General features: G+C 36.7%; 2 protein-coding genes across 3 annotated transcripts; both read left to right on the top strand.

Moving 5' to 3' along the window:
• Window positions 1-7,785: 7,785 nt before the first annotated feature.
• Window positions 7,786-11,576, top strand: LOC147558248 (ruBisCO large subunit-binding protein subunit alpha). Of its 2 annotated transcripts, none has more exons than XM_086659800.1 (8): window positions 7,786-8,147; window positions 8,659-8,833; window positions 8,936-9,057; window positions 9,350-9,557; window positions 9,686-9,831; window positions 9,956-10,262; window positions 10,356-10,807; window positions 11,121-11,576. In XM_086659800.1, the coding sequence occupies exons 1-8, from the start codon at window positions 8,094-8,096 to the stop codon at window positions 11,406-11,408; spliced, it is 1,752 nt and encodes a 583-aa protein (XP_086515926.1). In that variant the 5' UTR covers window positions 7,786-8,093; the 3' UTR covers window positions 11,409-11,576. The 2 variants fall into 2 exon arrangements, with proteins under 2 accessions (XP_086515926.1, XP_086515927.1); XM_086659801.1 differs by having other exon boundaries at window positions 7,883-8,239; window positions 8,347-8,833.
• Window positions 11,577-14,294: 2,718 nt separating this feature from the next.
• Window positions 14,295-19,295, top strand: SIGF (RNApolymerase sigma-subunit F). The gene is made up of 9 exons (XM_086659799.1): window positions 14,295-14,716; window positions 15,495-15,640; window positions 16,027-16,154; window positions 16,286-16,489; window positions 16,567-16,831; window positions 16,924-17,154; window positions 17,699-17,839; window positions 17,936-18,133; window positions 18,849-19,295. Exons 1-9 carry the CDS (start codon window positions 14,626-14,628, stop codon window positions 19,134-19,136), a joined length of 1,692 nt encoding a protein of 563 aa, XP_086515925.1. The 5' UTR covers window positions 14,295-14,625; the 3' UTR covers window positions 19,137-19,295.
• Window positions 19,296-20,085: the final 790 nt, after the last annotated feature.

Here is a 20,085-nt window from a genome sequence, read left to right as displayed (position 1 = left end):
GTGAATTATACATTTAACAATGGAAAATGAATTTTTGGGTTGAAAAATTTATCATAATAACTAAAAAAGCCTACATCTTTTTCTATTAATTAAAAGTTGTCAAAATACTATGATTAATGATACACAAAGTGTAAAATAATATGAGTAATTGTCATTTTTAAGTATATAAATTTCATAGAAATCCGACATCTCAAGAAAAAGATATAGATTTAAAATTTAAAGAAAAAAATAAAATAATTAGTTACACAAAATGACAAAGGAGTATTTTAGACTTTGTATGTTCTTTTACCTAAATAATAATTATCAAATGTTTTGTGTTTTTCTAGTAATTTTCAATATTCTTTTGACCCATTTAATTATTACCCATATCACATTCTAAACGAAGAAAACAAACTGAGTTATATTATTTTGTGCTCAGTATTGATATCAAGATAAATACATCTAAAATTGTCACATCATTGGAACATAATGAATTTACAAATAAAAGCGGAATATTATACAACGTCCAACAATCCTCCATCTATTACGATACGCCTGTAAGTCAAGAAAACTGTCTAAGAAACATTTTTGACGCAACTAGTGATAGTACATTTTTCATAAAATTAAAAAATTAAAGGTTAGAGGTCAATCATGCCATACGAGCAGGTAGTGACTTGTCCACTCGAACTTTGCTTTCTCACAACATAACAGATTCGTCACCTTGTCGTGTCTGTGAGGTTTCCTCTTATGTCGGAATATGACATAAACCCTTACAAACCTATATGTATAAAATTGAGTTATTTCCTTTTTGGCCACATATTTTTCATAAGTTCAAAAATGGCTCCTTTTTAAAAATCCTACTATGTTTAACAGTTTGTTTTTTTTGTTTCGTTTATTACCCTTTTTCTAAAATTAATTTCTTCTTCTTAAAATTAATTCCTTCTTCATCCTCTTCTCAAAAATTAATTATTTCTTCTTTCTTCTCTCTTCAAACTCTTTCTTTATATAACCTTCATCTCTATACTTTTGCACATCCGAGAGCATCATCAGATCGCTCAATGCATTAAGATGTAGCTCGTGGTCAAGAAAAATGGATGTAAGATTAGGTTAACCATTTGAAGATATTTAGTACCAAAATTGATGAGAAAGTATGGGGTTCTGTACTGTTGACAAAGATGTAAGGAATCGGTCTAAGAAATAAATTTTTTCTCCAATTTTGCTTCCCATTTTCCCTCTCTAAGAAAAGCTTACTTTCTCTCTCTACTGCCCATATCACAAAGTGACTTCTTCCGTCCTTTAAAGGACAGTAAACCAAACATCATAGTTGCACATAACAAAAAATCTAAGAATTGAGAGATCCTCAATCTTATTTATTACTCCAATCTTCATCTTCACAAACAACAGCAGATGGACAATTTGAAGACGAAAGGGTTCGATCGAGAGAGATTGAAATCCGGTGATGTTGTTGAATGAATGATCGTCTCGTGATGATGTTGTTGTTGGAAGAATGATTGTCTCCATCCAGAGAAAGGGAGAAACAATGAAGAACTAAACCCTAGGAAGAAGATTTTTAGATAACACGTAACCTTTCTCTCGTGATGATGTTGTTGTTGGATGAATATTGTGTGTGTCCACGTCACATTTTTGTCAAAGTTCTTGTCAAACTTGTGGGGAAAGTAACATTACCGATTCTCTCTCTAACTTGAACTCCAAGATTTTCCAAGGGAGAACAAGGGTAAGTATGGAAACAATAAATTCAAAGTTAAACTTAATTGGCGGTTTTAAAAATAGGAGTCACTTTCGAATTTAGGAAAAATAGGAGGTCAAGAAAGAAACAGGTCACAAACTAGGGGGCCAAAAAAGAAATAACTCTACAAAATTATACCACAAAAATTGCAAGCTACATCAGATTTCATACCCCTAACTAACTTCAAGGACTCTCAACAAAAAAAAAACTAACTTCAAGGTTTAAAGGTTCAACAAAAAAAAAACTTCAAAGTTTAAAAATATACAAGTTACTAACAAAATTGACATAATTTTTATGAATCTCCAAAAATGAAAAATAAAATCAAAGACTGTGCCGAAGTAAAATTGACATAGTTTTTACAAAACTATTAGTCAAAGTAAACAAACAAGAAAAGAAAAATAACCCCGTAATGTACACTAATGAAAGAGTTACCTTTAGTGGCGAATAAAACTTGAAGGGTTATTTTGTGAATGTCAACAAATAAAAAATAATAATTGAAAGAAAAAAATTTGATAGGGTAGAATGGTGTTTCCTTCTCACCATTCTCTCCAAACTGGGTTTCGGTGATACTTTATGCACCCTCATACAACAATATATCTCCACCACTTCATCCTTTGTCCTCCTCAATGTAATCGTATGCAAAGAATTCAATCCAGCCAAAGGACTGAGACAAGGGGGCCCCCTGTCTCCTTATCTGTCCATCTTTTGTATGGAGGCCCTCAGTAGACCGCTAGATGAAGCCCAATCAAATGACATATTCAGGGTGTAAACTATCCCATTCACCCCCCACAATCACCCACCTTCTTTTTGCTTACGATTGCCTCGTATTCCTCAAGATGGACATACTTGTTGTTCATCAAATTCTAGGTCTGTTGCAACAATTTAGGATGGAATCTGGCCAAATGATAGAATTGAGCAAAAGGGGTATCTTTTTCAGGGCAAATGCCTACCCTTAGCACTGTCTCATTGTCTCTAGAATTCTTAAAGTCAAACAAATCAATAAAAATGACCCTTTACTTAGGTATGGATATTTTCATTAGTAGGTCCAAGGTGGAACTCTTTCTCCCTCTTTTGGATAAGCTTCATCAAAAGCTTAGTGTTTGGAAAGGTAACTTTCTTTCTCAGACTGGTAAAGGTGAACTCATCAGATCATCCTCATCTGTTGTCCCCAGGTACTAGATGGCCATTTATAAATTCTCTATAGAGATATTTCTGGTGGGGAACTTCTTCTATCTCTAAGAAACTCTATCTTCAGAGTTGGAATTCTATCTGCAAAGCCAAAGGCCGTGGAGGTTTAGGTTTCAGGAATATATCTCTAGATAACAATGCTCTTAAAAGCAATTTGAACTGGACCTTTCGAACTCAGCCTGAAGCTAGTTGGGTCAAACGTTTACATGCAAAATACCCTTCTACAGAACAGAAACTCCAGGCCTCTTTATCAATCTTCTTGGTTACGTAAAAATATGCACAGGAATCAGGAGGCAATTGTCGGACTTATAATTTGAAATATTGGTAATGGTACCAAAGTTAATATCTGGACCAAGTCTTGGATCCCTGGCACCCCTCCCCTAGGCCTGCCTGCAAATTCTCATGGTTATAGCTTTGTTTCCCATCTCATTATTCTTCAACATGAATGGAACTGCCAAGCACCATTCTTCTAATTAGTCCTGCAATTCAACTAAGGATACTTTTTATTCTTTCGTCAAATGAAACAGACACACAGAAATGGTTTCCATCAAGCTATGGTAAGTTTATTGTCTCCTCTAACTTTATGCTTCTAGCCCATTCACCACCTGGAATCCAATCCTCAACCACCCCTCTCACCAATTCACAACCCATTAATCAGAAGTTCTTATGGAAACTCGGACTCCACCCAAGAATTCTTCTCTTCCTCTAGAAGCTAGCACAAAGTATCATCCCTTTAAAGTTCAATCTATCAAGAATCCTTTCAACCATTGACCCTCTCTGCCCACTGTGCAATCAAGAGGAGGAAACTCATATGCGTAGTTACACAACTCCTTCTACAACAGGTCAACACCTCCTTCAGTGTGGGTATTTCCATAATGACTGTTCTTGAATGGTTCGATCACATCTCTCAAATTGATAACTATTTGGATCATACTACATCACTTACTTTATTTAAAGGGATGGCAATTACATGGTGCCATCTATGGAAGCATCGTTGTGAGGTTGGAGACTCCAATTTAAACTTGGACTCTATAATACACGGCTCAAGAATGTTCATCCAAGCACATACCTGCTTCCTCAAAGCCTATCCAGTCCTCCCATTTACCTCCACTCACAGGAATACTCAGTCACAAGGAACTATGAAAATTAATTATGATGCTCCTTTCACTAATAATTCACTTAATACTTTTGTGGATTTTATTGTTACTGATACAACATGATTCCAAATTGCAAGGGAATCAGTCCCCCTCCAATCCAGATTAGTAGATGAAGGTGAAGGGCGTGCCGCCCTTCAGGGTATTATGTGAGCTCATCATCATGGTTGTCGATCTTTAATTTCGGAAGGAGACTCCTTATGCAACTTTTTGAATGACACAAGAAACTTATTCCATTGGACAACAAAATACGTGCTCCAACAAATCAAGAAGCTACCCCAAACTTTCAGCTCCCTCTCTCTTTTGTTTTGTTCATAGAAAGTTCAATAGCAATGCACATAATCTTGCTATTAACTTTAGAAAATCAGGTTTATGTCATGTATCATGTTTTTCTAATTGTACTCCTCCCCACCCTAACTCTACTGTACCTCGAACAGTTTCTATGAATAGATGTTATGGATGCATTAAAGAAAACAATAAATGTGTCTCAAAAATATAATCCTTACTTGCAGATTCATAAAAAACTCTCAACCATTAGAGATAGATTGGTCGCACACACCAAGTTCTAATTTTTTTTTTCGAAATTACCACCAAGTTCTAGTTAACGCGAACTTAACAATCCAGTGACGTTCAATTAATTTAAATTCAAAATACCGATCAACCAAAAGTTAGTATTAATTCTGTTTTGGGCCTCGACCAACCCACTCTTTTGGTCCACATTGGGGGCCAAAAAAAATTTCAACTCTTTCCGAGATCCTTAGGGATCTAAAAAAAATTAATTCCTAAAAAACTAAAAAACAAATTAATCTGCCTTTTTGGCCCCTAAGTGTACTTTCGAAAAGCATTGAATTTTTATGTTTTTTAAGAATTAATTTCTTTTTGACCTCTAAGATTACTTCCGCAAGAGTTTATTTATTTGGTTCATAGAGGCTAAAAGGTACTGTCGAACGCTTATGGAGGCCAAAATAGTAAGTTGGTCACAAATTGGAGGCCAAAACAAAATTAACCCCAAAAGTGAAGAGCTAAATAAACATATTATTAAAATTTGGGGGGTTATTTGAAAGTTGGTGCAAATTATAGTGACCCATATGTAGAATAATATTTCATATGTACCACAAAATGGATTTTCAACCTTCAAATTAAACTGCAACTTAATTTATCTTTTCACTGTAACAGAAAACCTTAATTTATTTTTTCTTCAACAGTGAAAGAGAATCTAACTAGATAATTCACTTATTTGTCCGAGAAATTATAAAATATGAGCAACCTATCAATTTTATTTTCATTAAAGAAGATATTTTTTTCAATCAGAGTTATTTTTCTTTTATGAGACACAAGGAGAGTTGGGACGTTGTTGTTTTTTATGGATGGGGTTTTAGATATTTAAGTCAACATAATATTCAAAATTGGTGAAAAAAAAATCAAAAGACCAATTTTTAAATTTTTTAAGTTAAAATGACAAGTTATATTACGTTGTGTTAAAAACCCAACATTTATATTTTTTTCTGTTAAAAACCCAAATATTTCTATTTTGTTTAGTTAAAACCCAATATTTTTTTGCAAAGTTGTTGCGAGGTGTTGCGAAGTTGTCGCAAGGTGTTGCAAAGTTGTCGCAAGTTGTTGCAAATCAAAAAAGTACTTAAGAAACTGAAGACTAAAAAAAATTAAGTGATCATTTTTCACCAAACAAAAAATTTATAAGGAGTTTTAACCAGATTTCCCTTATTATTAAGTTCAAAATATAAATAGATAAGACTAAACTACCCGTTTGAGTAAATAATTTCTAAGTTTTCTTTAAACTCTAAATACATATAACCTTTTCATTAGATATCAGATTCGGATAAAATTTATAAATCTTAGAAATGGTTTTTCATTATCTTTCTAGCAAGATTCACTTTGACTACATTGTCCTTAAGAAAATGTCTTTTTTTCAATTTTCGCAAATTAAGTTTGCATATAAAACTACTAGGTTCCCACTGCGTCATACGGACGCGGTAGATCCCTCTTGGCTAACGCCTTTGTCATTGTACCTATCGTGGTCAACCACGTCCCAGTGGTGTGTCTATTTCGAGGTTGTGCACATTCACATACGAATAAATCACATATTTCAGACTATGGGTAGTTTTAAAACCATATGAGAGAGTTCATTACAAAGAATTGGAGAGATATAAAGGTTTGTTGTATGATTCAATAATGCAATATCAAGTTCCAGCTTTTTTCTTTTTTTTTGTCAAAAGTAAAGTTCCCTCCTATAAAGAAGCATGAGATTTTCAACAAAAAAAAAACACAAAGCATGAGACAAAAAAAAAGAATCGAAAAGAAGCATGAAATCATTTTACCATTCATGCATTCTTAATCTTTTTGTAAAGTTTTTTCTCAACCAGGATGAAACTAAGATCCGTTGTGAAACTACCCTCAAATATTGAAACATGAAATTAAATAATGCCTTCAATATTTATAACCGATTTTGACACTAATATCCTTCTTCTTGTAGTTTATTTACATAAAAAAAGATTTTATATCATACGTCAGATGTGATTTCTACAAACCCTCAGAAAAAATGGACAGTCAGACTTATCCAAAATAACCGACTGATCTGTTTTTATATCTAAGATATTGTCAACTTTTGCAAATTAGTTTTGTATAATACAAACTAAATTTACAGGTCTTGCAAATTTGGTTCACATAACGCAAACTAAATTTGCAAATCTTGCAAACTCGGTATTCATAATGCAAACTCAGTCGGTTGATCTTGCCAACTCGGTTGATATAATGCAAACTTGATTTGCAGATATTGCAGATTTGGGTTTGTAGAATGCAAAATCAGTTTGCAGATCTTGCTGATTTGGTTTGTAGAATGCAAACTCAGTTTGCAGATCTCGCAGATTCATTTTGCAAATATAGATTCAATTTTTTCTTCAAATCCGACAAAACTTCTTCTTCTTCATCACTTGGTGTTAATGGACAATGAAAATAATCGAAGTCTTCATCCGTAGTCTAACAAACCAAGTCTTTGTCTATGATCGAAAAGAAAAAAACAATAACAAAAACAAATCGAAGTAGAATCCTCGAATATATTTTCATCAATAATTTTTAACAATTAACCATACATTTCCACTTTTCATCTATTTTCAAAACAAACCAACTCTTCTTCCATAATCAAACAAGAACAATGAAAACTAATAAAAAAAGGAACCTTTAAACCCCTAACATCGTTGTTAAAAACAAAACCCCTAATTCATCACCTTCGTCCCAAATCATAAATCGAATTATTTGTTGAATTGAAGATATGAAGAAATAAAAATAGATGAGAGGAAGATGATGAGCCAGTTATGAAAAGAAAAGAAGATGATGAGACAGTGATAAATAAGATGAGAAGAAAATGAATCGATGGTGAAGAAGATCCGGGCAAAACTAGTAGTTAAGAGAGAAAAAATAAAGGAAATGGTGGAAAGAGAAGAGAAGTTTTGTTGGAGTGGAAAAATGTTCTTACCGAACGACTGTAAACACAATTACACATTATTTCAAACATGAACCGTATAGAAACCTTTATGGCCATCTTAAGGGCACGAAAACCCATTCTTACTTTTACTTTATTTATATCTTAAATTTGTTAATAAAAAACGAATTTCACCTCTACTATGAATCGAACATGTGACCTCCCAAGTTTCCCATGAAGGTACCCAATCTAAGTCCCCAAGTCTAATTTTTTTTTTTGTTGAATTTAGTGGCCAAGTATTTGTTGGCTATTATGACATTTAGTAATTTGAAAAAATGGAGTGTTTGTTTTAGTTGGAGACTCACTGTTATGTGTGACACCAAAACCCGGAGCCCTTCAAGTGAAGAGTTATAGAATCTTCTCGAAACATCACATTTCAAGGCTTCAAGCAGTAGAAAAACCCTAATTCTTTGTCTCTTATCCACAGGATACTACTAAGAACGAACTCTCTCGACGAAGGTCCTCAGCTTAACCAGTATCAGAAGCCCTAATCTTCCCCTCTCTCACTCTCTACCTGTTGTTAAAAATGGCGTCCGCTAATGCCGTCCCAACTGCATCTCTTCTTAGCACTCCTAAACAGGTATTTCATTTTTTGAGATTTAGGTTTCATTTCATGTTTTGAATTAGCTGTGATCATGAAGTGAGATTAGATCTGTATTTTATCTTCAGGAGGTTTTTTTTTTTTTGAATTGGTAAGTGTGTGCCTCGAACCCTTGACCTCTAAGTTGGAAGACTTACCTCTTACCACTTGAGCCAAGGGTTGTTGGCATCTTCAGGAGGTTTTGCCTGGGCTCTCTCTGATTTTGTTGGTTTACAGTTCTCTGCTTTTATTCTTGCGTTTTAGTTTTGCTATTAGGTAGTTTGCTTCACGAAATTTTCATTTGTTTTGAGATAACTTCTATTTTGAGCTAATTTTACCTTTTCCTGTTTAACTATGGATATGGGTTTATAATACTGCAAGCTATGATGATGATTTCTTGGTGTTTTTTTCCTAATAGTTTGGAGTTGTTTAATTGCTCTGACCCTCTGATTTTGCCGGTTTGATCTTCCCAAGTTGATTACAGGTCTTACATTATGTGTTAATGATACAGGGAGGTTTTAGGAGATTGAATCAGGGACAAAACATTCAATACAAATCATCAAGCAGAAGATTTTCTGTACGTGCTAGTGCGAAAAAGATTGCCTTTGACCAGGAATCAAGGAGCGCAATGCAAGCTGGGATTGATAAGCTTGCTGATGCTGTAGGAGTTACTCTTGGTCCCAGAGGTATGCTATTAATGTATAGTGTGCTTAATGCAAGTGTGACGGTATGCTCTTTCGCATTTTGTTGTGGGCATTTCTGTAGTTGACTTTTTTCTTGTTTTGAAGGGAGGAATGTTGTTCTTGATGAATTTGGGAGCCCTAAAGTGGTTAATGATGGGGTGACCATAGCCCGAGCTATTGAACTTGCAGATGCCATGGAAAATGCTGGTGCAGCTCTCATTAGGGAGGTATGGAGTTCATATGATTTATGTGACTGCAATTTTATTTTTCATCCATGGTAGTGTTTTGCGTAATCTGACTTGGGTTCATCCACATTGGAAGAGTTGGTAAAAGAACCCTTGTAAAATGAATGGGGACTTGGTGTTTGTGTTTACACTGTAATGTTGGGTACGGAGAACTAGCTTAAATGCCCTAGTTCAAATTCACCAGTTATTTTTATTTGCTTGAATTCATCTTGTAATTCAATGTCATGAAAATCCTTATAGGAGTTCTTATATGTTATTTTGATTATGGATGAAGGTTGCTAGCAAAACTAATGACTCTGCTGGTGATGGGACAACAACGGCCTCAGTGCTTGCACGTGAGATCATTAAGTTAGGTCTCCTATCTGTTACTTCTGGTGCCAATCCAGTTTCTATTAAGAAAGGAATTGAGAAAACCGTAAATGGACTAGTGGAAGAGTTGGAGAACAAGTCTAGGCCCATCAAAGGACGTGATGATATTAAAGGTGGCTTCAATTTCCAAGTGTTTGGTTCTTGTAGCTGTAGGGATGAAAATTTGATGCATAAGTTGCAAAAACAAGAAATTGATTTGCCCTCCAATTTCAATTAATTTTTTTTTCTGTGATCTTTTCAGCCATTGCATCTATCTCTGCTGGCAACGATGATGTTATTGGAACCATGATTGCTGATGCAATTGATAAAGTTGGGCCAGATGGTGTTTTGTCGATCGAGTCTTCATCATCCTTTGAAACAACTGTTGAGGTGGAAGAGGGAATGGAGGTTGGTTTTTTATTGAAGGAGCTGCATTGTGTTTTGAATAATGTTTTGCTGCTTTCTAGTCATCGTCTTATGTGCTTTATCGTTCCTTGACTCTTTGTTACCTGTATTTTGACTGCCTTGACAGATCGATAGAGGTTACATCTCCCCTCAGTTTGTCACAAATGCTGAGAAACTTGTTACCGAGTTTGAGAATGCAAGAGTCTTGGTGACTGATCAGAAGATTTCCGCAATAAAAGACATAATTCCTTTACTGGAAAAAACAACTCAACTCAGAACCCCTCTACTTATTATTGCTGAAGATGTCAGTGGGGAGGCTTTGGCAACTCTTGTCGTGAACAAGCTCCGTGGTATCCTAAATGTTGCTGCAATTAAGGCTCCTGGTTTTGGTGAGAGGCGAAAAGCGCTTCTTCAAGATATTGCCATTTTGACAGGTGCTCTAAGTGACCGTTTTCTTATCTTCAGCTTCTGCTGCTATTGCTGTACTTAATTTTAAAAATGAACTTTTCTATTTCTCGCTTCTGCAGGAGCCGAGTTTCAGGCCAGTGATCTAGGAATGCTAATCGAGAACACTGAAGTTGATCAGCTTGGTATAGCAAGAAAGGTGACTATCAGTAAGGATTCAACCACAATCATAGCTGATGCTGCATCAAAAGATGAAGTCCAAGCTAGAATTGCCCAATTGAAAAAGGAGTTGGCTGAGACAGATTCTGTCTATGACTCTGAGAAGCTGGCTGAGAGAATTGCCAAACTTTCAGGTGGAGTTGCTGTCATCAAAGTTGGCGCTGCAACTGAAACTGAGCTCGAGGATCGCAAACTAAGAATTGAGGATGCAAAGAATGCTACTTTTGCCGCCATAGAAGAAGGTATAGTTCCAGGTGGAGGTGCTGCTCTGGTTCACCTATCAACCTGTGTGCCCAAAATTAAGGAGAGCCTGGAAGATGCAGATGAGAGGCTTGGTGCCGATATTGTGCAGAAGGTAAAGTTGATAACATCCACACTCTTGAATAACAAAAAACAGTTGGTAGCTCACAACTTATGTGGTGTGCTTTTTTATCCTCTGGATCTGACTCGTCTGAGTCTGACTTGTCTGAGTCTGACTTGTTGGAGTCTGCAATTTAGGCTTCTCTTAAGTTTGATCCAGTAGAATCGGTGTGCGAACAAAACGTAAAACTATCATTCTAATATTTGACTCCAACGGATTCAGATCTCGAGTTAAATTTAAGACCTGAATTAAAAAAGAGCAATAAATTATCATCTGGAGGTTGACGTAGAATTTGTGCTGTTTACAGGCACTGGTAGCACCAGCATCCTTGATTGCCCATAACGCAGGTGTTGAAGGAGAAGTAGTTGTGGAGAAGGTAAGGGCGAGGGAATGGGAGATCGGTTACAATGCAATGACAGACACCTACGAGAACTTAATGGAGGCAGGTGTAATTGATCCTGCCAAGGTGACTAGATGTGCATTGCAGAATGCTGCATCTGTGGCAGGGATGGTCCTGACGACGCAGGCTATCGTTGTCGAGAAGCAGAAGCCCAGGACATCTATACCAGGAGCACCTCAAGGCATGTCTGTTTGATTTATAATAATCTTGATTCAGGTGTCTGTTAGTTTGCCTTTTGGTTTTGAGAGGTGGAAAGTACTGATTTAAGGAGATGAGGTGTGTTCCCAGTAGAAGATTGAAGCGGGATTTTTCTGTATGAACTTAGTCTTAGCAATTGATAAATAATAGATCAGATTTTTCTTATCCCTTTTGGCTTCCAAAAAACCAACATTGTTGGACAAGCTCACCTAGTAAGGGCTTGGGGTATATGTTTGGGTTAATATTTTTTGGCCCTTATCTTGTGACCATGGACTTAATTTTCATAAATTCAAAATGAACTCCTTTCTTTCAGCATTTCGTCCAAATACTGCTACCAAATCTTTGTCTCTCAAAGTTATAGAGGGCTCTTCTGACTACAATCTGGCCCTTTAGAGAGTACTTTATTGGTGTTAAATTATGCAAAAACCAAAGAATCTGTAACATAGAATCACCCGAGTTTGTTGATTGAGTAAGAGAGAAAGAGAGAGAGCAACTGTGATGTAGAATCACCAGAGCTTGGTTAATCGAGAGAGAGAGAGATAGAGAGAGAGAGAAAGAGATCGAGAAAGTGTGAGCCCAAGATGTACAAGAGAGAACAGGGAGGAAGAGAAGAATCAAGGTGAACAATGAAATTATAAGTAAATTTAAGCAAATCAAGATAAAGAATGAAGTTACATATATATATAAGCAAAAGCTAGGGTAAATGTTTACACTATACATGATATGAACAAGAATTGAGACTAATCTAATAACTAATTTTATGTTAATTCTAAACTAATAGCCGAGTGGGCTGGCTACTGACTTGATACGGTGTGGGTTGGGTAGATGATCCATGCATTTCTAATACTCCCACTCAGGTTGGAGTCAAATGCTAATGACGCTCAACTTGTCAATAATCTTGTGGCATGCGCCCACACCAAAAGGCTTTCTAAAAATGTAGGCAAGTTGTTCAAATGTTGGCGAAGAGGTCAGATTAATGTTTTCACGAACAAATGACAATCAATTCAATATGTTTGATTCTTTCACGAAAACCAGAGCTATCGTAATGTGCAAGGCTGCAAGATTATCACAATGCTCCGACATTGGAGTGCAGTGAGTGATACCTAATCACGAAAAACATATTTGACCCAGTAAAGCTCACATGTGAGAGTGGCTAATACTTAAATATTTGGCTTCAACACTAGATCTAACAACAATTTATTTTTTCTTAGGGTTTTATGAGATCCAACTAGATCCAAGCATAGTAATGTAGCCAGTGGATGGGCATCCTGCCCAATCAGAGTCGCTATACCGAGATATAAGGAGCGAGCTAGAAGCAAAAGATTACAAGTGGATCCCTTAAGATCTGATGAGTCACATCTAAGTTTAACGTTGCTCGGAGTTTGCATGAACTGACTAGGCTATTGACAACATACGTGACGTTAGAACGAGTGGCCTTTAGGTAAAGAGGACAACTAATGAGACGATGATAAATCGTTTGATCAGGGAGAGGGTCGCATCCGTGGTACTAAGGCAGGATTTCTATTCCATGGGATGAAACACGTGAAGCAATTAAGCTAGAATCTTGCAAAATATCAAGGATATATTTTCTTTGACATAAAAATACCTTGCGAACCTTAATCTCCAAGAAGTATTGGGGTCGTCCAAAATCCTCGAGGGACAAGGTACGGTAAAGAAAATACTTAAGAGTACAGATAGCATGATCATTATTTCCAGAACTATTACGACGTCAACATAAACCAAAACATAAAGAGAGACGTCGTTTGTAATGTATGAGAATAAGAAGCTATCCAAGAGAGATTGAACGCAACCACGTTTGACGAGGACAAAAGAGAAGTTGGAAAAACATTGACTGGAGGTCTATTTAAGACCATAAAGGGATTAATTTTAACAACAGACCCAAGACTCCCCCTTCGTGGAAAAGCTATGAGGAAGTTTCATAAACACTTCTTCGTCCAAATCGCCTTGTAAAAAAACGTTAGTAACGTCAAGTTGATGTAGGAAAGAACACGAACAATGACCAACTTTGCACAGGGCGCAAGTATCGTAGAAATCCAAACCCTCAATTAGTGTAACCCTTTGCGACTAAGTGAGCTTTATAGAGTTCAATAGAGTCGTCAGGACAAAATTTGATCTTATATACCCATTTGCATCCAATAGGGTGTTTACTGGAGGGTAAATTTGTAAGTGTCCAAGTGTCATTTTATTCAAAAGCTTGAATTTCTTTGGCTATAGTCTCACGCCATTAAAGAGAAGTCGTGACCTGTGTGAAAGATGATGGTTAACTTACAGATAGGACAAATGCCAAGAACACCCAATGTTAAGGGAGAGAATAGTCCATAAATAGATAACTAGTCAGAGGGTGGGAGAAATGTGAGAGAAAATTCGAGAAAGGGGGAGTATGCAATCATAGTCTGCGAGATATGTCGGAAGTCACAGGAAAGTGTGGGTGTTAACGTTGACAAAAGGAGCGACCAACGTTGCTTGGGAAGGAGGCGAAGGAAATCGAGAAGTTTGTGAAGAAACATATGGGTTTAGGTTAGAGGGGTTTTCGGGTGAGGCATGAAGATTCAAGAAAAATAAAGTAGTTAAAAAGAAAAAGTTTCTATTGGTTTAAATATTAAAGTGGCACTTAGAGGGTCTCAAAGAGACTCTAGTTTTAGAATGTCTCTCTTGAGTGTCTATAATAAATACTCCCACATCATCATGAAATGTCAAATAGAGTGTTCCATTAAAGAAGATTTTTTTAACAAATCTCTAAAAATCTTAAGTGCCACTCTAAGTGTTAGATTTTGAGGTACCCATTAGAGATGGTCTAAGATAGTGAGCCACTGGCCAGAGTGTAAGTGTGGTTACATTACATTGACAAAGTCATAATCAGTAGGGTATATGATGGATGGTGAAAATGGTGAGTGTATATAAAAATTTCGAACTCACAAAATCATCCCATTAAATTGAAGGGGTTTTTCCATAATATATGTGGTGAAGTTCAGCAAGCCGACCAAAGGAAGAGTAACCTCATCCTCTTAAAAATGGTTTCGATTTTTAAGGCTTGAAAAATTTTATCTTCTCCCACTCCCACTCCCACTGGTAGAAGAAGAAGAAGAAGAACTTCAGTTTGAAAAACCCATGTAGTATTGGAAGCAAAATTGGCAAAAAAATCATCCCATCTCCAGCTTCTTCATCTTAATCTTATTCTTCAACCAGTTCTTCAATGGAGGTAGGACGGAATTTTCTGTCCTCATCAGCTCCATTTTCCCCCACCACCAAACCTCTCCCCAAAACTCATACTGTTCCTTCTTCTGGTATGTAACTCCTTTATATCTTCATTTGTGTCAAAATTTACCCAAATATTCATGTTTAGCTTCTAATTTAATTTAGAACTCTTTGAGAAAAGAAAAAACTATTTGATTTGTGAAAAAAATTGGTTATCTTTACATGGGTATTTGCTTATAATTAGGAGACAATTCTTCTTTAAGTTGGAGATTGATACATTTGTCTTGTATTTAAGTTTGAATTTGTGAGAAATAACATTGATTGGGAGAGAAAGAAGAAGCAAATGATTTACAATGGTTATATTTTTAGATGCATAAAGAGATTTCATCATGCTTAATTTACTTGGTTTGTTTGCTTATATACTTCCTGCAACTGCAAGGCAATGCTTGTACCATTTTTCTCATTTCTTAATCTTCTTATTTAACAAATTACAAGAACTTTTCTTGAAGACTATACTTTTCCATGAATACACTTGGATAGTTGGGTTTTGAGTATCAAAGAATCATTTTTATTTCGGTGAGGATGTCCACGATTTCGTGGAATGAAGTATAGATTATTATTGAAGCCCACTTTCGTTCGGTGGTAACTTGTAAATTTCTCAAGTGGTGAAACTAGGGTTTAAATCTTACTGTTTCCTACATGTGTAGATTATACATCATTGTAATGTGCTTCAATTGTTCTTAACTCGTGATTATGTGCATTTCTTTTCGCTGTCTTATTCTAAACATTCGATGTACTTTTGATCTTGAGCCACTTTTTTTTTTTTTAAATGTATGGAGACATATCTGTGTTTTACTGTCGATGCAGTTACAATGCTTCACGAGCTACCAGCTGCTTCAGTTATCTCTGGGACAACAACATCAATAACTCGACACTTCCCTGCCTCTGTTCTTCTACAAGAGCAGCGAGATGACAGGTCCTTGTTGCACATAAGAGAAGACAAAACATCCGAGGTGAGGATTTTCGAGAATATCTGTAGAAACACAGAAAACAAAAGCAGACATTTGAGTACAAATCTTAACGTCTTTCCCCTATTTGTTTATTAAATGAGTTTAATGGTGTACTCTTTTGCTTGTCACATATACTACTTTTGCACTAGTTCGTGGGTGGGGTCGCCGGGTCGGGGGCTGATAAATGCTTCTCTCCTCTTTTTGTGGGGTTCATATTTTTCAAAATGACATGACCTGTTCACTGATCTATGTAATGTTTCAAGTTTATTGGTCGCCCTCTGGAACTTGAGTTTTAAAATGTATCTAGTTTTTGGCTTAATTAAACATCCTGGTCTCTAAACTTTGCTCTTTCTGTCTCATTGTTTGAATCTTACTTTTTGCTTGATTAGGCAGCATTGGATAGGACAAATATGAACAACGATACATCAATAATTCAAGGGAAGAAAAACAATGGATCTGATCAATACCTTAAGGACTTCGAACGACAGTTGCTCTATTCGCCCGACTTATGGTATTTGTAAGAAATATCTGGACCATTTCCTATCCCACATATTATCAACTATCTTTCTTTCTATCAACCTCATTTGTTCTATCTATCAAGTAGTTTCAGTTCATGTAATCTGGGCTCGTCCCAATTCTTGATTACAGATTCCCATCCTTGCAAACAAGAGAAAGGGCAGATTTATCTTCGAACATGAAATCTATGGCACCTGTTGCAGATAAGTTTCTGCATGTTAACGCAGGTGATGTGCTTGCCCTAGCTAAGAAAGCTGTTCTGGCCTCTAAACAAGCTGCCTATTTAGCTGAAGAGTCCAACACAATGAAACATGATTGTAATGAACTTATCCCTAGGTATGCTTCTTACTTGGTGGTTTCTTCCCTTCAATACTTCTTTTTGCTCTTTTACTAATTTGTAGAATTCCTAACAGTACGGGGCTCAAAGATTTATCACTGTTTGAGAGAGAAATAACAGTCAGATCAACACGGCTTCTAGAGCGGAAATCTAAGAGACGTGGGTTGCCGAAGCTGAAACTCTTGAACCACACGACTTCCAGTTTGAAAACGACAGACCGACAAAAGAAGACGAGTGAAGTCAATGATCCGAATGATCCCCTTCGACTTTTCTTGTCTGGTGCTGAAACTAGGCAGCTTTTAACTGCGAAAGAAGAAAAAGAATTGTTTGTTGAAGTTCAGGCATGTTTCTGACACATAACGGTACCAAATTTGTTGCTGCTTTCTATAAATGAGCTTCAGTCTTGTCTGCCACTTACAAAATTTGTTAACAGGAATTGACTAGATTAGAGGAAGTGAAGCAGAGACTTCAATCTCAGTTTGACCGTGAACCAACGTTGATTGAATGGGCTGAAGCTGTTGGGATGACTTGTGGAACACTGCAGTTACTCCTACATTCGGGTAATAGAAGCCGGGAAAGAATGATCTATTCCAACTTCCGTATGGTGGTGCATGTGGCTAAGAATTATCAAGGGAAGGGTCTAAACCTTTCGGATTTACTACAGGTCAGTACGAAAAATTGTCACAGACAGACGCTAAGGGATTCTACCTATGTGGGTTCCTTACATTCGTATGCAAAATTTATCATATGCACGAAAACCTTATGTAGACATAGGTGAAGTTTATACCACTGCTAGACTGTACATTAATTGTATCCTGAAATTGTAAGATGTGCTACCACAGTCCTGATCTGTATATACACATTAATCCAATATTAATGTGACTTACGTTCCATTAACTTAGTTGGTCTTACACTGAAGAGTGAAGAGTTCTTTTGACGCATTAAGGTGGTGAGATCACCTGGGTTCGATTTATGGAGCAAGAGACATGCATTCTGCTCATTTGGATCTGCTACATCTCTGAGATTCACTTGTGTGTGTGCGTATAGTTTTGATATTGAATTGCCTTGGATGTTGGACAAACCTTTAATGTATGCACCTTAAGCAGCCTAAGTTTCTGGATCTGTTGAGACGTGTAATTTGTAGTTTCTTTCGTTCATTTATACAAGAACTCATTTCTGATCTGTGTGATACTTGTACAAAATTGTAGGAAGGAAGTAAAGGCCTTATAAAGAGCCTTGAGAGGTTCAAGCCACAAGCAGGTTGCAGATTTTCTACATACGCATACTGGTGGATAAGACAATCAATTAGGAAGGCGATATTTCAGCACTCCAGGAGCATTCGCTTACCGGTAATGAACTTTTTCTTGTTTATCACAAAACTGCCCATCGCCATTTCCATCTACATATGAGAGCTAAAGTCTGATCTCTTTACCAATCATTTGCAGGAGAATGTATATAATGTTTTAAAGCAAGTAAAAACTGCAAAGGAGCAATTCATTAAAGAAGGACATCGACCAACAAATGATGAACTAGCGAAACGCATCGGGATGTCAGTTGAGAAGTTGGAAGCACTGTTAGCTTCCACAAGAATGCCTCTTTCGATACAACAGCCAGTGTGGTCGGATCAAGATACCACTTTCCAGGTGTGTGTTTACTTTGTTATCTTGTGAAAATTGTTGGATAATCCCACATCTGTTGTGGAATGGGCATAGTCAGTTCATAAGTATGAGGAAAACCTCACATCTTGGCTAGCTTTTGGGGTGACCAAGACCCAAGACTGGTCCAACAGTTCAACTACAAATGATAAACTTGTTCTCGTCTGCATTTTCTCGAAATAAGGTTGGTGCGTGTAGAAAATCGACTAGGATAGGAAACTACCCTGTGCTTGCCAGTCAATTGCATTGAGGCATTCATGCCCATGGCATTAGGCGCATTGAAGCCTTGAAGGCAGTCCATAGGATATAATTGCTCACTAGTTCTGCAGAAAGCCGGCGGACTCCAGTAATAGACATGGGTTGAACCGTAATACTGTGGTATCCACATGTATGTGAAGGGTATTTGTTTCTTATTAGAAAAGTACATTATTGTTTCTTATTAGAAAAGTACATTATGCTCAAATCCTTCGCCTGCCCTGGGGCTGGAGAATCGATCTAAAGGCTTTTGTGCAGAAATACTACTCCTTGAGATATGCACCAAAAAAGATGAAAAGAATGAACTATCTGATTGCTAGCCACATAGTGGTTGGGCCCGAGTCAAGCATAAGATTCCGGCACAACAAAATTATTGTTTCTTAAACTAAGTAGAATATCTGAAGTTTTGGAGCGCGGGACCTTCATCCATGGCCATTTATGTTTGCAGGAAATAACTGCAGACACAGAAGTTGAAACCCCAGAACTCTGCGTGTCGAAGAATCTCATGAGAAGACATGTCCGCAATCTCCTAACCGTTCTCCCACCCAAGGAGAGACGGATTATTAGATTACGTTATGGGATTGAAGATGGTGAAGAGAAGTCTCTTGCACAGATAGGGACTGTGTTTGGAATATCTAAAGAGAGGGTTCGACAACTTGAGAATCGAGCTTTGGACAAGCTCAAGAAATGCCTTTCTACCCATGGTCTAGATGCTTACTCAAATCTGCTTATGTAAACTCTTACATATAGAGAGCTATTTACCTGCACCATGTTCTTCCCACCAGGTTAGCTTCTTGGATTGTTTTGATTACCTTTTTTGGCGTTTTAAATTGAATTTGTGTTATGTAAGTGAATGTACATATTTATATTAGATAACTCTTGATTTTGTTTGTTACACCGTTATCAAGAGCATGTACTATCTGCTTGGGAAGGAAAGACAGGTAAGTTTTGAAAAACTGACTGTTGTAATGGAAATAATCTGACTCTCTCAAGTCCCACAAGTGATTATGAAACCATTATTTGAGAAAAAGAAAATTGAGTAGCCGATGTATTCAAATGCTTTCTTTTTGTTCAAATGTTGGGCGCGCCCAGTATAACACATTAGGGTCCAGTCATATAGTAAGACCCTGTAATGAAAATGATAAACTGACTTAGCCTATTCTAGCAAGAGGGACGCGGTTACAGTATGTCTCTGAAGTGGTTGCTCCTTAACTCGAACATTCTTTTTTTGATACTATCCGGCACTGAGAATCGAACTTGGGACCTCTAGGATTTTGGAGTTTATGTCAACACGAGCAACCACTTGGGCATAGGGGTGTACACGAGCCGAGCTCTTAACGAGCTGCTCGAGCTCGGCTCGACTATTGCTCGTGCTCGACTCGAATATTAACGAGCCCGAGCTTAACACGAACTCAAAATCAAGCTCGTTTACATAAACGAGCCGAGCTTGAACATTCTTTAGTGTATCACGAGCTACTCGTGAACAGCTCGTTTAACATACTCTTATAATAGTATAGTACATAATTACATATTAGTATTGAAACTTGTACATAAAATATCAACCATTAAAAAATTATCGGAATATGAATCATTAATCATTATTGTTGTATGTGACAAATGATCATTGAAGTATTTTGATGATTTAGAAAGTTTTAATTTGAAGTATTTTGATAAACGAGCTTAAA

The sequence above is a fragment of the Eschscholzia californica genome, unplaced genomic scaffold, assembly GCF_041429995.1.
Source record: "Eschscholzia californica isolate CP2 unplaced genomic scaffold, dmEscCali1.0.p SCAF_2, whole genome shotgun sequence".
NCBI classification, from domain to species: domain Eukaryota; kingdom Viridiplantae; phylum Streptophyta; class Magnoliopsida; order Ranunculales; family Papaveraceae; genus Eschscholzia; species Eschscholzia californica.
The sequence above is the reverse complement of the archived record's forward strand: the minus strand, read 5'-3'. Positions and strand labels throughout refer to the sequence as shown.